The sequence below is a fragment of the Trachinotus anak genome, unplaced genomic scaffold (assembly GCF_046630095.1).
Source record: "Trachinotus anak isolate AG129_WGS33_773 ecotype Australia unplaced genomic scaffold, CSIRO_AGI_Tana_v1 ptg000033l, whole genome shotgun sequence".
NCBI classification, from domain to species: Eukaryota; Metazoa; Chordata; class Actinopteri; order Carangiformes; family Carangidae; genus Trachinotus; species Trachinotus anak.
This window is the reverse complement of record NW_027273884.1, coordinates 2,508,928-2,525,114: the sequence shown is the minus strand read 5'-3', so window position 1 is coordinate 2,525,114 and position 16,187 is coordinate 2,508,928. Positions and strand designations below refer to the sequence as shown.

Below are 16,187 nucleotides of genomic sequence, written 5' to 3'. Positions count from 1 at the left end.
CCGCAGCACCACAACACTTATGGTGTTAACAATGCACAACAATGTTGTGACACATTTTACCTTTATCAAAAAAATTGCAGATTTTGATATTGCACTCATCCATATTGTGATTTCTATTATACTTAAATTAACTGTGCAGCCCTAATCTTCATTAATAATAATAATAATAATAATAATAATAATAATGAATAATCTAATATTGATTCATAAAATCCAGAGACTGATCTTTTAATATCTGTCTTTTTACGGTCTCCTGTGGAAGTGAGAGGCTGTAACCTTGTTAGTCTCATGTGACCCAGCCTCATGGCGCAGTGAGATCTGGTCATGTGAGCGACAAAAACATAGCAGACACAGCTCCACTGAAGGCAGACGTACGGTTGCTTTGGGTTTAGAAACTACAGAGACAGTGAGGAGCTGGACAAAAGCTAACTGGGACCTGGTGAACTGGAACTGAATCGATTTGGGAAATCTGTGGAAATACCCACTGAGAGTGTGAAAGCTGAGCAGAATTCATGCAGGACAATTAAAAATTTCCCATGATTTTTTACAAAACAGCTGATAACTGATCTGTAATTCAAATACAGAAATGACTGTACACTGTAACTGTAACATCTATTATACTTTCATTATGCACCAGAGTGTCAGTGAGCATAGTGCTAATTTTGTATGTGCTTGTCAAACAGACTTACATCCTGACACCTTCTCTCCCTCTCTCTCTCTCTCTCTCACACACACACACACACACACACACACACACACACACACACACACTCTTTTCCCCAAGGAGCAGTGGAGGAGATTAGCTGTGACCCCTCCTCCTCACCCCTTTCTTTTCATTTCCTCTACGTACCCAACGGGAAACAATTAACCACAATCACCTCGCCCTCTGCATGCATTCACACACAGACTCACATTCATTTCTTTACCGTTAACCCCCACTCAAATACAGACCCTTAACCTTAATCCTTATTAATATTTAAGCATCGAATACGAGTCAACGTGTGGTTCTGACTCGCTGTCAGTTTGCCAGTGTAGCTGCTCACAGAGCGCTGTGTTTCAAATGAGGGACAGACCAGTAAAACATATTTACTTACATTTATATTTGACCACTTTAAAATGTTACAATGGGTTGTTAATTTCCTCTGTCATGGTCTTATGTTATTTTACATTTCTTCATTATTCTAATTTGTGAAAGAATAAAACAGTCTCACTGATTTCTTTTAAATTTACATAACTCCATCAAACGCAGCAGTGCAGCGTTTCTCTTCCATCAGACGAGGTGCTCCCTCCATGTCTGATGGAAGCAGCGGTGCTCTGGGGAGGTAAAGGATAACATGACCCCATTTCAGCATCAGCAATAACAAAATGTCTTCAATTTGTAAGGTTCTGCCCTCACCTTTCTACCATGGTGGGGAACATACACTCCTTGTCACACACAGCAGATTGTAGCCTTACTGGGACAATAGGCTCTATTGTGGGAGTTGGCAGAAAGAAGCCAGGCAGGCCGCTAGGCGTTTGGCTGCTCTTGGTGAGAGAGTGTGTGTGTGTGTGTGTGTGTGTGTGTGTGTGTGTGTGTGTGTGTGTGTGGATATGGGGGATAATAGCTCTACATGCCCAGAGCTGCCATCATTTCACTGGGAACAGTGTGTGACAGAGAGGGGAAGGCAATGACACACACATGCAAAGAAAACACACACACAAACACAGCATCGCTATCACACTGAGCCATATGCTGACCCCAGCCTCAGTACAGCTATCTCTGCCAATCAACTACTAGAGGGGATGTCCCACACACACACACACACACACACACACACACACACACACACACACACACACACACACACACACACTCTGCCAGCAGGTGTTTGTGGGTGGATGAATTCTCAAATGTATATCATCTATCCATTTACATTTGTGCATTTCATGGTGTTTATGTTTCATGTGTATATTTGTATACATTTCACTTTCAGGATTAGAGCCATCGTTTATGTGTGTGTGTGTGTGTGTGTGTGTGTGTGTAGCAGCTTAGTATCTCTCCAACATTGTTCCCCAGAACCACAATCACCCAGGAGCAGATGGAAGACGGCCACAGCTCGGTCTTTCACACACTCATACACTAAACACCAACTGACACGCACGCTCTCACACACACCGACACCTATCACACACAAACAGGACTGTATGTCGGCACCGATCTCCCAATTCGATTCACGTAGTCCAGAATCGGTTCAGTTGGATTCTCAGTGATTCGATTACGATGGCGTGCTTCTCTGAGTTTAACCAGGAGACTTACATTCAACAAGTGAGCAACACTGTTGTTTCCCTGAATATAAAATTGTGTGACGTGCACAGTGCAGTAGGACTGCAACGATTCCTTGAGGAACTGGAACTGTTTAATTCATGAGGCTCAGTATTCAGTGTTAGATGCTAAATCACAGTTAAGATGCCTGATGGTTAATATTACTGTTTAAATTTTAATTTAATTACTGGGGCTAAGTTAACTCATGTTCTGAATGGCATCAAGCAGCAACAGTCTCCCAGACGCATGCGTGACAAACAACGTGGGTTAGTTTTGTGTCAAAACATGGAGGAAGACAGTGCAATTTAAGCAATAAAAATGTAGTTTTTCTTGTTGTTCATTTTAATATAATTCTTTATATTCTATATATTTTTTATACATTCTATTATTTTCTTACATCTTATTCTTTTATAAGAAAAAAAATCGAATTACTCGATGGAATAATCGGTAGAATTCTTGGTTACTAAAATTATCAATAGCTGCAGCCCTACATTACAGGCTAATTTGTAAACACTGGTCTGGTTATATTCCTGGCAAACAAACATAACATAAAACATAACACATCCATATTATTTATGCCCAGCATGTGCAAAACAGTTGAGTAAGAATAATAAAAAAAATCTGTACCGCTCACAAAGGTGTCATCGTTATACGTATTCTAAAAAGTAAAAGGTGTCCCACACAGTGCCAGATGGTTAAAAGTACAGACATCCGTAATAATGGTGAGTTCGAGCACAGACAGGGCAGAAACTGAAAGTCTGCTCACTAATGAATCTGCACTGTTTGTGTTGACAGCACATCAGCCTGACATCTGCAGACAGCTGCTAGCTGGGGTTAGCAGGGCCAGACTGGAAAAAAGAGAACCCACACACTGTTCAGTCCACTTCCATGGCTTCACATCTCATAGACACAGATAATATCTCTTCAACAAACACAAACACACAAAGCTCAGATCAGTGGGCAGAGTCTTTTTCTTCAATGTGTAGATACCATCTCTAGATTTGCAGTGAGATAGCCAGAGTCAGATATCTCATTTACACACTGTGAAGCACCAGAAGAACCACTTATGAACAACTACCGAAACATAACATTTAGTAAATATGTACATGTTTACTGAGAAAGGTCGAACTTGAGATTTGTCATCAGATGGTGAAGTGGTGGTAGCAGATCTGGCTAAGTGAACCTAGACCAAAGGGATCGACCAGGATCTCCCCAGAGAAAGAAAACCAAATCAGTGTAGCACTGATCATCAGTTTCCATCTACAGCTGTTTTCTTTGAGCAATTCACACACTATGTAAACACAACCACTGCAGCAAACACACATTAAAAATGAGCCTTTCTGAGGGATGCTCACCTGGTCGAGCAGCTCAGGTTACATGTCATCTCTCTCTCACCTAACTTTCCTGTCTCTCTCTACTGTTCTATCAAATAAAGCAGATAAAAAAAACATTTCTTAACTGTGATAAATTAAGGAATATCACTAGTCTCAGTATTTACTGAAAGCGCTGTGTTAGATTCAGGCTCTTGCAGCTGAAATTATGTTCCCATGTTGAGCTCACATTAGGTTTCCTCGTCTCTCTGGAAGAATCCCCTCCAGGAGCCTGAGGTTGAGTGGACCTGTTCCCCTCGTGTGACCTGTAGGCAGCATCAGGTCCAGGAGCTCTGCTGCCTACAGTTCACACGGTGACACCAATATATCACTCAGCAGTTTGTTCCTCACTTTCTAATCTATGAGTTCCACTGTGGCGGCTGCAGGAAGAAATCAATCTCACTCTTCATTGACCATGTACGAGTCATCACAGGGTAGAAAAGCACCCAGCCTGTACTGCACTTCACTGTGACTTTTGTGAGTACAGTGCAGTGGTTGTATGTTTGTGTATGTTTGTGTGTGTGTGTATGTTTGTGTGTGTGTGTATGTTTGTGTGTGTGTGTGTGTGTGTGTGTGTGTGTGTGTGTGTGTGTGTGTGTGTGTGTGTGTGTGCGCACGTATGCTGGGGAGACTTGGATTGCTTTTCTTGCTGTAATGAGCTGATATGTGAGATAGAGTTGTGCTTACACACAGCTGCCCCAGAAGTCTGGCACTCTATGTGTGTGCGTGTATATGTGTGTGTGTGTGTACTCTTGGATGGCTCTAGTCATGGTGAATGAAAGATCAGAAAGAGAAAGAAGGCAGATGGACCACCCTGAGGGCCAGGAGACAGAGAGAGAGAGAGAGAGCAGGAGGAAAGGAGACAGACAGAGAGAGAGAGACAGAGGAGAAAAATGCCAGTTAAACACTGACACACTTAGCCCTGCCAACCTTCCTTCCATCTCTCTCTTCCCCTATGTGCTTCTGTGTCAGCCCCTCAGTGAGGACACTTGATGTTAAAATGCAGCACTCAGAAACACAGACAGTGTCACACAGCCTGATGAGGGGCCTCACACACAAGGACATCTAACCCTCATGTGCTGTATGTGCTCTTATCTCTAGGAATGCTCAGTCTTATTTTACAACAAAATGGAAGAAGTGATGGATATTATACTGATGAACCAAAACATTATGACCCCCCCTGCCTAATATGGCCCCTCATGTGGCACCAAAACAGCTCTGAGCGATTTTGCCTACAAAATAAAAACGTGAGAATGTTCTTTTTTGCAGCAATACTTAATTTCAAGTTATTGTGAGCTTTTATTTTAAAGAGTTCTGACAGGAAGTTTCAATGGTTTTGTTGCTTGCTTGACAAACCTCTAAAATAACTGACATAGGATGTGTGATACAAAAATTAACACCAGTTCAGTAAATTATTTAAATGTATACTATGTAACTCTGGATGGATGATCTACCTTTTAGAGGAATCATTCAGATCCCAGATCTCAGATAGATAGAATGCAGGTTTAAGGCACTTCACCATTGCCTTCACTTTTCAGACCTGGAGTCTTCGTCCATTTTTATATACAGTATATGGTGAAGAGTAGCAGCGAGCAGACAACATTCATCAAAGTGGAGGAAAGAATAATACACACACAATACAGCACTTTCACAATAAAATCATAGCAGAAACAGAATGCAGGTTCCGGATTTCGATTCTACCCAAAAAGAGTCATGATCTTTTTTCCAGATTGCCCACCACTATAAGTGACTGTGGGCCACAGCGCTACACATGTGACCAGTAACAAAGTAAATTCCAGTTGCATCACTTTCTTAAATTAGCTATTGATTATGTTCTGGCCCATCATCTAATGGATTAGAAAAAAAATTGGCCCGTGGCTAAACGTGCCGACCTCTGCTTAAAATCCTGTGAGTTGTGACTTCTTCCAGGCACTCAGGTATTTACACCTGTTCATTTATCCCACATTCAACATGCCGACTACTGGCTTACCACCTAATATATATCACAGACACTGACATGTGTCATTGTTATGAGATAATCAATGTTATTCGTCTCATCTCTGAGTGGTTCTAATGTTTCGGCTCCATCTCTGTTGCTGCTCCTGTGCTTCACACCCATGTTGCTTTACGGCCTGAGAAATCCCGTTGTTTGGACATCAGCTTACCAATTTAAGAAGGCCAGTTTCAGGTGTGAAACAGTTTATAAAGTGACCATCACAAATTAGATTTAATTTAAGTTAAATTTACTCTAAATGTGTATCCAATCGTTTGGCTTTCCTGTGCTCAAGTTTAAATTTGTGGGTTTTTTCTGTGTAAGTTTTTAAGTCTAAGGTCCCTAAATCACTCTGAGGGCAAAACAGAGTAAATATAGGGTTGTATTTTTCACATTTTACTTTATTTGTATTGCTTTATATTGTATTATCTTAACTTGTGTTGCCCTAAACATTCACAAACTTTTGTAAGTTGAAACTATTGTTAAGGATTATTATTGCATCATGATGTCAGAGTTTCTCTCGGTTCAGGATGATGATGAGCAGAAAAGAAGATAAGGGAGTAAGAAAAGTAAAGAAATCTGCAGTAGAGGAAAAACAGACAATGTGACAGAGATAGAGGGAGAAACAGAGATGCTCTGAGATAAGGGAGTTAGAGAGACAGAAGAGCAAATACAGGGACAGAATCAGAGTTCTCTCTGATGATGATGATGATGATGATGAGGGGCACAGAGTGACACAAGACAGGAGCAGGAAAATGAGAGCACAATGAGACATAGAGGGATGCTATGGCGAGAGACAGAGGGAGAAAAGGAAAGAGAAAAGAAGTGGAGGGCAGAGTAGGGAGGGAGAGGTGGGAAGACAGAAGAGGAGAGGAGAGAGGTGTGTGTAGCAGAGAGATGGGGAGTCAATAATGACTGATTACTGTAATTCAGCCTGTCAGAGACATCGAACTGCTGCTACCACCAATCAATACACACCAGGACACTTACAGACACACACAAACACCTCCAGAGGAGCATGTGCGACACGTGTGCCATCGGGCTCGTGTACATGGACACACACACACACACAGTAGGTACATATACACAGCCACACAGAAAAAAAGATGCAGCAAAGCGTACAAACACATCTGCAGAGATGTCTTCATGTCTGCACACTCACTCAAGATTGCTGGAGCTGCACAAAATGCACACACAAGGTGAGATATGAATATGTGTAAAAAAAGTGCACATGCACGCACAAACACAATGGGGCCGGGGGGGTTTTAGATTCGAGCCCCACACTGAGCCTAACAATCCCTCCGCCACGCTGGGTGGACGTGGCAGAGCAAAATGGCTTCTCCAACCTCCCCCTTCTCCCCCACTTCTTCCACCTTGTTGGCTAGCATCACCTCCAACAATCGTATTGTCTCTCTGAAAGGAGGAAAGAGGGAAAGGGAGGAGAAAGAATAAGGAGCAAGATAAAAGCTGAGAGAAAAAAAAACAGATAGATCGTGGTGAAGGTGAGATGTCAGATAGGGACGAGGAACCAGGTGAAGAAGGCCAAAGAGGGCAGAGGAAGAGGGATGGACACCAAGGGGAGAATTTAGATTAAATAATGACAGAAAAACAGGGAGTCGGGGGTACAAGACAAGACATTTGGGTAAGAAAAACAAAAAATACTAAATTATTCTAGTATTGTTCAATTTGAAAAAGTATGGCTTGAAATAAATTAGTGGACCAGACATTACAGCTTTGTGTCAGCAGATTCTCTCTTTGAACAAAGTGATTACCTTTTTGTTGACTAGGATTTTTACTTTAGGACAGTGTTATTGTGGGTTTATTATGGGTTGCATTATAGATTAGAGGCTAGCAAGTTTTTACCTGTATGTGCCTCCTAGAGTTAGTCTCATCTATTTTAGTTGTCGTTAGGTGGACACATGTTGCTGCCGCCATCTCATCCTTTATTGAAGAGGCCTAACCTTTTTTGAGAAGGTCCCTCCCTTGCTGGTACAATGCACAAAAGATGTTCCTCAGACTGTTAGTAGTACTTGCATTGTATTGGCAGCTGTCAGTCTTTATAAGCACCTGTCATATGGGATATGAGGTAGCTGAACTACAACGAGACCTTTGGCTGAAGCTGCTGCACTAACTGTCTGTTTTTTTCAAGCCCAAGGGCTAGAGGCTAGCCCAACAGCAAAGCTGCTTTCAAACTGAAATGGTCCTGAATGTTTCTGCCGTTTGCTGCCGTCAGCCCAGGTTGCAGGTGAAATGATTGAGGTGATCTTACTGTATTGTATGCTGAAGCATTGCTTCTGACTGTCACCCAGAATCAACAATCATAAACCTTATTTTATCGCAGGTCAATAAGATAAGTTAAACTTTACCTTATCTGGATATGGGAGGAAGTGCAGGAAGAAAAGAACAGACAGACAGGCAGACAGACAAGATGACAGTATCATTAAGGGAATCAAATTACTCTAAGTGCTGCTTAGAAGAAATTCCAATGATCAGCCAGTGGCTCAGCTCGCCTCAACGGGGGAAACTGTCACCTCACAATTACATGTGCAGTTGTGTGTGTCTGCACATACGCTTCTTTAACAACACTGCATGAATCTGCATGTCTGTATGTGGATGCACATGCATTGTTGAGGTGTTTGTGTGAGCGTAGTCATCCATCTGTGTTTGTTAGAGTGAGGACTGTGCAAGAAGGGTGTGTGTATGTGTGTGTACATGAGTGTTCGTGTCTGTGTGTGAGACCAGAGAGCAAAACCCTCATTCAGAAACAGCATTAGAAAGGAGAATCATCGATAAGTATTGACCACTGAGCTTGTTCCAACCAAACTACTATCGAAACGGATCAAGCAGACAGACTGTATACACACCCGTCTGTCTGCTTCTGTCTCTCCTGTGCGCGCGTGCACACACACACACACACGCACGCACGCACGCACGCGCGCGCGCACGCACGCACGCACGCGCGCACGCACACACACACACACACACAAATAGTCCATCCAAACTTTATGCGCCTGGCTGTGCACAGCACACCAACACACACACTCTTGATATATAGCACTTCAGAGCCAACTAAATACAGCTCTATCACACAAGCACTTATATTCTGAAAGCCAAACATGACTGGACATTGATTTGCTATTCTTAACACTTGAGCTGAGCGATAACCAACATACTCGCTCACACATACATGAGCCAGGATTTCAACAGCTGGCGCAACAGCACAGATCTATCCTAACAACTTAAAGCCTAGAAATGAGAAATTTTCCAAGAGCTGAGCAGGAGGCGTTAGCATGGAAATAATGATTGAAGGCTTCTGTGACGTACCTTTGGCGTTCGGTTCTGAATACTCTGAGTTGGGTTTTCAAAGGATACAAGTTCTGGTACAGAGGAATGAGAGATTTGAGAGCTCGACTGGCGTTGATAGCTGTGGCTCTGACCATGGTGGGCAGAATCTTCATGTCTACTATGGCACCGTCAAACAGCGGACCAAAAAATGGCACCTACAGTGAAACATGTATCACACAATTTTTTATATATAATGATAACAATAATAATAATAATAATGCTTTTAAGGCACTCAAGGACACCTTGCAAACACCAATCATTCATACACTGGCAACAGACATTATCCAACAGGGCATAAAATAAGTTAGAATAAATATAATTTTATAAAATAACTTTTATTGTATTTAAGACCAACGCTGGAGTCAAACAGAATATGCAAGTTTGAAGAGAATCAATATTATGGATGTCTGATTCATAGTTAATGATAAACCTACTGCTTAAGGAAGCCTCTCAAAGACAGAAAATTCTCGATGTTTTATGAAACAGGACGATCTCTGTCTGATCTGACAAGTAATGACTGATGTGACAGTTTTTATTTTCAATGATACACTATTTGATTCAGGCTATGGTTTTTCTGATTTAATTCAATACTTTGCTTGTGGAATCCACCAAAGAGAATAATGTCAGACTTTTTATTGAATTTATTTGTGGACCAGGTCTCCGAGCCATGCACTCTGTGACTGAATACAGTGCTTTCAGGACGACAACACAGAGAATATCTTATCTAACTTGTTTTAGGATTCATGATAATTCAATATTTTGGCTTGTAGAATGAATGAAACGGAATAAGGTTATGTTATTAGTGCTGTGGTATCTATGTCATACAGAAAAAAACTGCATTTTATTGCGTTACGTCTTGTTTGAAATAGAGTTATGCTATCAGTGCTGTGGTATTAATGTCTGTGTGTTTTAGACTGATACATTAACCAGAGCAGCAAGACTCGGGGCAAGACTCGGGGCAAGACTCTCTCTAGGATTGTTAGTCAATCTGGATGCATATCTGTGTAGTCTGGTAGGAAACAAAAAATTATTGACCAAAACACTGTCCATGTTCCCAGATTTATTCCTTACTCAGCTCATAGACTCTCAAAATACATACAAATATAAAGCCTCCATCATTCATATCATATAATCCTTATAATATCTAGAGCTGCAAAAATCAGTTGATCATTTGGCCAATTCATTTAAATTAATTGGCAACAATTTTAATAACTGATTAAGTCATTTAGCAGTCACAATCTCCTCCCGCTCTGTGATCCCAACTTTTCCAATGTGGGGATTTCCTGCATTTCTGTTTTAGACTTTAAATGAAGTATCTGAGAGTTTGGTTGGCCTGGAAACAGCAGTATGACAAAAATATTAACTTTAGGTCCACTTATCTTCTTAAAAGCTTTTACTGGAGCTTTCAATCAAATCTCACGGTAATAATTAATAAAGTGTAAAGGTGTGACAAGATGCTATGTGACTGTTCACTGTTTAATTTTGAGAACTCATTGGTCTCTGTCCATTTCTTCTTCTGTACATTACACATAGTGACTCTGATAAGTAGCTTCTGTACAGATTCAGAGGAATAATGTGTCCCATTCATGGATTCCAGCATTTACATATGACTAGAAGTCTACAGCAAAGTTAGCGGCTCTGTGAGGCTGCACTGAGGCACAGCTTTGAGCACCAGCATGCTAACATGCTAAATGTAACAATAGCTAACATGTTGACGTTTACCAAGTATAATGTTTGTCATGTATGTCGGCATGCTATCATTTGCTAATTAGCACTAAATACTAAATATAGCTAAGAGTGAAAAATGAAAATGGTGATAAATCAAAATTGAAATTCTGACCTGATGATGGTGCTAAAATTAAAAGTTAAGGGACCAACACTGATTACAATTCATCCAAAAGGGAGAGATTGAAAACCACCTCAGGGCTTCTCTGGAGGTCAGGGGATCATGACTGAATGCTTGTATTTTCATTGAATAGTCGTGGAGATATACAAGAATAGTTGACATAAGTGGACTGACCAGCATCCATACAGCTGTGCTGCTCGCATGGCTAAATATTACACTGATTGGCCATTGATTGACACCACAATTACATTTCCTCAACAGGTTATATGTATAGTTATTACTGATTATTCCAGAGGGGGACTGAATTATCATCCTGGGTTTTAATGATGAGTCTAAATGTCTTGCTGTTTCAGAAGCATTTTCACCCAATAATAAGGATTCTGGGGAAACACTGAAATGTTGACGCTGAGTAATTGCACAAAATATTGACAACTAGAAGTTTGAGTCTGGTATCAAAATGTTGAACGCTCTTTTTACCTCTGGTTTTTTGAGAATATGGATGGAGTACATGTGGTTCTTCATGGGGTAGATGACGATTAGTACGTCTCCGAACTCAGTGGGGATGATTCCTCGACGGTAGTCTCTGGAATGCTCCGACCAGACAATGTGGACCTCGTCATTACCCAGGTGTCTCAGCTGGAGGTGGATGCAAGAAATATTAATACAAAAATCAAAACAATATAAATGTCTCACATTTTTCTTTGTAAAGCATAAACACCACAAACTAAGTCAATGCCAACCACACACACACACACACAGAGGATCTTGTACAATGAACTAGATAGGCTGAATCCATCATAAACCCAAGGCTTCTGATTGTGTGTGTGTAATTGGTAAATGTGGCCCTGGAGTGATGGAGTGAGTGTGCGAAGATGGAGAGTGGACACGAAGACAGAGTGAAGCTCCAGAAAGATGGAGTATGGGCGGGAAGACAGATGGGACCAAGTCTGATGCTGTGTGATGGTGTGTGTGTGTAATGGTTTCACATTCACTCAGTGGGCTACAGTCAGGGCTGGTGACAGCTCTGTCTATAACCTTGATGTCTGCCAAAATACACACACACCACCTCCCCACACAGACGTCTCTCTGCTTGTCTGGTGTGTCACACACAACTTCAGACGGCTGCCAGTCTTTGGCCTCGGCCCTGAGACAAACACAAGACATTTCCTTTTAAATGTGTCTTTAAATGGGATCAGTTGTGTCTCTTGTCCTCTGTCAAGGTTTTTAAAGATGTACGATTTGTCTGCATGATGTGAGGTCCCACATTGTGTATCAGGACGCGCAGTTTGATAAAATGTCATTTTATTTCTAAACACACAGCTCACTCATCTCTCATATTAACCTGAGGGTGAATTAATTAACACAGAGGCCTGGAGAACTTGTTACCTTATTGTTTGGAACGTACTTCACCCACTTGCCGTTATGACACTACATGAATTTACCTGACCGCACTGAGTCATAGGCCCAATTAACTTTGATATATATAGCAGAGTTTAGAAAAGATATGAGTAATAGAGATGTATTTATCAAGTTCTACTGAAAATAAATCTTTTAGAGGCACTTTCCTCTGACGGTGCTTGCAATTCAAAGTGTCAGCAAGACACACAACTCACAATGATACTGAGAACTGAAAGGCTCTGCCATTATCGCATTTGGAGAGTGAGAATTATGGGCTTTAAGCAGTATTTTTGGGTGTCAGAACAATTAGATGACACAGTGTAATAAGGCAAAGTGGAGTCTTAGTGTCTGATGTGCTTCTTTGCGCCGTATCACTATTTTTTAAATGTAGTTTTAATCCTTTAAATTGTTTTTGTCTGACAGGGACCAGAACACACTGCAAAGAGCGAGAACTGGACAAATGCCCTGCAATGGTCTACATTCACACTGCAGTGTGTATTGTTGCGTGTGTGCATGTGTGTGGCAGCAGCATGGATGATAAATGCCTGCCAGTATGGACATGTGTATGTCTGTCAGTTTAACCTCTTTGTGGACAAACTGTTAGTGTGTGTGTTTGTAAGCTGGTGTGTGCTAACTGACATGCGTGTGTGTTGCTGTGTCCAACAGACACAAACATTTGTTGTCGTGTGGTTATTTGTGCAGACTGATGTGAACGAAGCCCTCAGTGAATGTGTGTTTGTGTCAAGTTAAACAGGTTTATAGTGTGTGCATGTGTGTGCATGCGCGCGCGTGTGTGTGTGTGTTTGTGTGTGTGAATGTGAGTATGGGTGTTTGATGCAGCCATCAGCTGATCAGGGAGATGGATGGTGTCGGACCAGGCGCTGATAATCCAATCAGGAGCCTGCAGCGACGTGATAGGCCGAGAAGCAGGAAGTATGATCTGATTAAAGGGACATTATGGCCATGTGCAGAGCGCCCAGTGCCTGGGGGTTGACAGGTGTGCACACACAAGCACACACGCGCACCCACATGCGCGCGCACGCACACACACACACACACACACACACACACACACACACACACACACACACACACACACACACACACACACACACACACACACACACACACACACACACACACACACACACAGTGGAGGGTGAAAAGGGACACGGAGGGCGAGATGCACGTACATATGCTTGTGTGATCATTCACTAAAAAATCCACATGTGTGTACACTATGTATATGTGTCTGTGTGTGATTACTACAACTCAGCCATGCAGATGCATGTGTGTGTGCACGTTTGACTCCTAACATACAAGCATGTGTGTGTATGTATGTCTGTGTGTTCATCCTGCGACTGCACTCGTCAAAGTACGTTCACTGAAAGTGCTGGTTACAGCCACCGACAGACTCACACTGTTATTATAAGCGTCTGACAACCAGGTATAAGTTGCTATAATCGATGACATCATGCTGAAAATGCTTTGACATCAATATTTTAAATTGACGCATCGTTTCCCATAAATTGATTTATTTATTATCAGGCACAATATCAACATTGACCGTCACATATTGATTTTCTATTTTATCATTTACGGTTGCATTGCTTCTCTGTCCTCTGCCCGAGGCAGGGCTAGATACTCAGTACGCACGCACGCACGCACGCACGCACACACACACACACACACACACACACACACACACTAAACCTCCCTGCCTTGACACTGAAACAAGCCCACACCAGGCACAAGCACAGACCTGATTGCTACTAAGAATTATTGGAAACACTGGTCTGCTGTGGAAACACTGACAACAACAGTTAATTGTGTCTGAGATTGAATTACATTTAGTCTTGTTACTGTAACAAAGTCATTTCTTTGTATTTTTTTAAATCAATAATTTCACTCTGCAGTATTTTACTTCGCTACATTTAAATTTAAATTTAAATTTTTACAGAGTGAAAACAGAAATGATTAACCGTGTCAGAACAACAAATGAAAAGAGCCAAATCATTTGCTGCAGCAGAGAAGAAGCTGCTAATTTAATGCACCGCCTAGCAACCAAGGTAAGTGTCCAAAATCAAACAAACCTGTCATGTTGCCTGACCTACAGGTGCATACTCGGTCCAGCTAAATGCTAAAATAGTGACAAGGGATCTATCAGCTGTGACCTCACAGTGACACACAGCGGCTGAGCAGACTGCTTATATTTTACACAGAGAGTGAACGAGCAGAGAAGCTGGATGTAGAGCAGATTGTGGAGAACTTCTCAGTGCACAAGTCTCAAGAGTGATGTTCAGACAGGGGTGTGCAATAAATGACTGACTGTTGTAAATCACACCTCAACAACTACTGTGTTGCCTAGCAGCGTAGCATTTTGTCTGTGTTTGTCTGCTGCAGCCACTGTGGAGTTTATTGATACATTTATTGCAGGATTGTTGTTTTAGACTGAGAAGAGGAGTGGAGAGGCCTTTTCTCCCTCAACTCCTCTGATTGCACATATTTCTTATTTGCCTTCTTTAAATAAAAGTAGTGATATAAGAGTAAGAAAAAGGGACCCACACCACACAGACACACATATTACTACAGTCTGTGACAAAGTGAAAGATAGCAGATTAACAGTTTGACATAAGGTAGGTAAGTTTCCATTTAACTGTCATTCAAATGTGAATATTGTGAAAGGTCCGTGTCTGTGTGTTGTTCAAAATCATCCTGTAACACACAGGCACGTCCAGTAGCAGGCGAGAGTGAACACTGGGAGCTTCTATACTTCCATTAACACCTCTAGGTGACAAAGCACCAGTCCAACAGGTGAGTGTTACCTTCTTGGTGAGGTTGTGGTCCTGGTCGTGGGGCATGCGGGTGGAGACATGGTAGATAACCTCTGTGGTAGAAGTGGCGTAGTAAGGCGTGGTCTGGCCTGTGCTGCGATTCCTCTGGAGACCTCCCATGAATCCACAGTGAGTGGTGAGGTCCACCTAGGTGACACAGACACAGACACAGACACAGACACACAGAGACACACACAGACACACACACAGACACACACCCACACACCCACCATGGAGGATACATTAAAAATCATAACTCCCTTCCTATTCTTTTACCGCCTTGAAAAATATAATCAAATCTGACTTTCTTCAGCTTAAACAGCCTAAAATGTTGACATTAAAAAGAAAGAAAATGTGGTTTCACTAGTCTGTTCAAACTTCTTAGAGAAACATTAATAGCTAACTAATAGCAGTAAGTTTGTTTAGACACATTCTCAGTCCTTAAGATTTTTTTCTTTTTTTTGCACAAAGCTCTTCACGTCAACACACGCAAAACTAATCTACACACACTGTATTTCAAAACAGTTCTGTAAATCAGTGTTTCTTCAACATCAGGACATGCGAGTTTATTTTAACCACTTGACCAACAATGTTGTTTTTTAATTGCTACAATCTAATGATGATTCAAATATTAGTTGCAGATAATTAGATGTAGTCATACATATTATTTAGAAGGATTTAAGATAAATGCATAACTTGAATGTATGAAGAAGACAAATAAAGTCAGCACAGTGAAAATAATTTGAATAAACATGTTCTTACCTCCCAGCCCAGTCCAGAGACAAAGTCCTCATAAGCCTGGCTGCCCTTTGTGTTGGTGAGGATAGAGTGTTTGTCTTCTTGGCCTTCAGCCACGTAAAACACGGCTATTTTATGGGTCTCACGGCTAGAGGAGAATGAAGGGAGGGGAAAACAACTGTGACCAACATGGCAGCTAGTGAAAAATACAGTGATATGGTGGTGGTTAAGTTTTCATCCAAGCACTTCACCCTTAACTCTTCTGTTTGTTTTAGAGCTGCCCTCAAATGAAGCTACAAGGGGTAGTGATATAATAACTTCAGGATGCCACTAAACAGATTAACAGATTAGAAACCATGAG

At 41.6% G+C, this 16,187-nt stretch overlaps 1 protein-coding gene across 6 annotated transcripts in view; it reads right to left on the bottom strand.

Moving 5' to 3' along the window:
* The window catches only part of ralgapa1 (Ral GTPase activating protein catalytic subunit alpha 1), a 76,524-nt gene that overhangs the window by 18,844 nt on the left and 41,493 nt on the right, over nucleotides 1-16,187 (bottom strand). For all 6 annotated transcript variants that reach the window (XM_071471227.1, XM_071471231.1, XM_071471230.1 and 3 more), the window contains 4 exons: nucleotides 15,851-15,974; nucleotides 15,080-15,235; nucleotides 11,334-11,492; nucleotides 9,038-9,165 (listed from right to left, as the gene is read on the bottom strand). In XM_071471227.1, coding sequence (XP_071327328.1) covers nucleotides 9,038-9,165; nucleotides 11,334-11,492; nucleotides 15,080-15,235; nucleotides 15,851-15,974 — 567 coding nt within the window. The remainder of the gene's footprint in view (nucleotides 1-9,037; nucleotides 9,166-11,333; nucleotides 11,493-15,079; nucleotides 15,236-15,850; nucleotides 15,975-16,187) is intronic.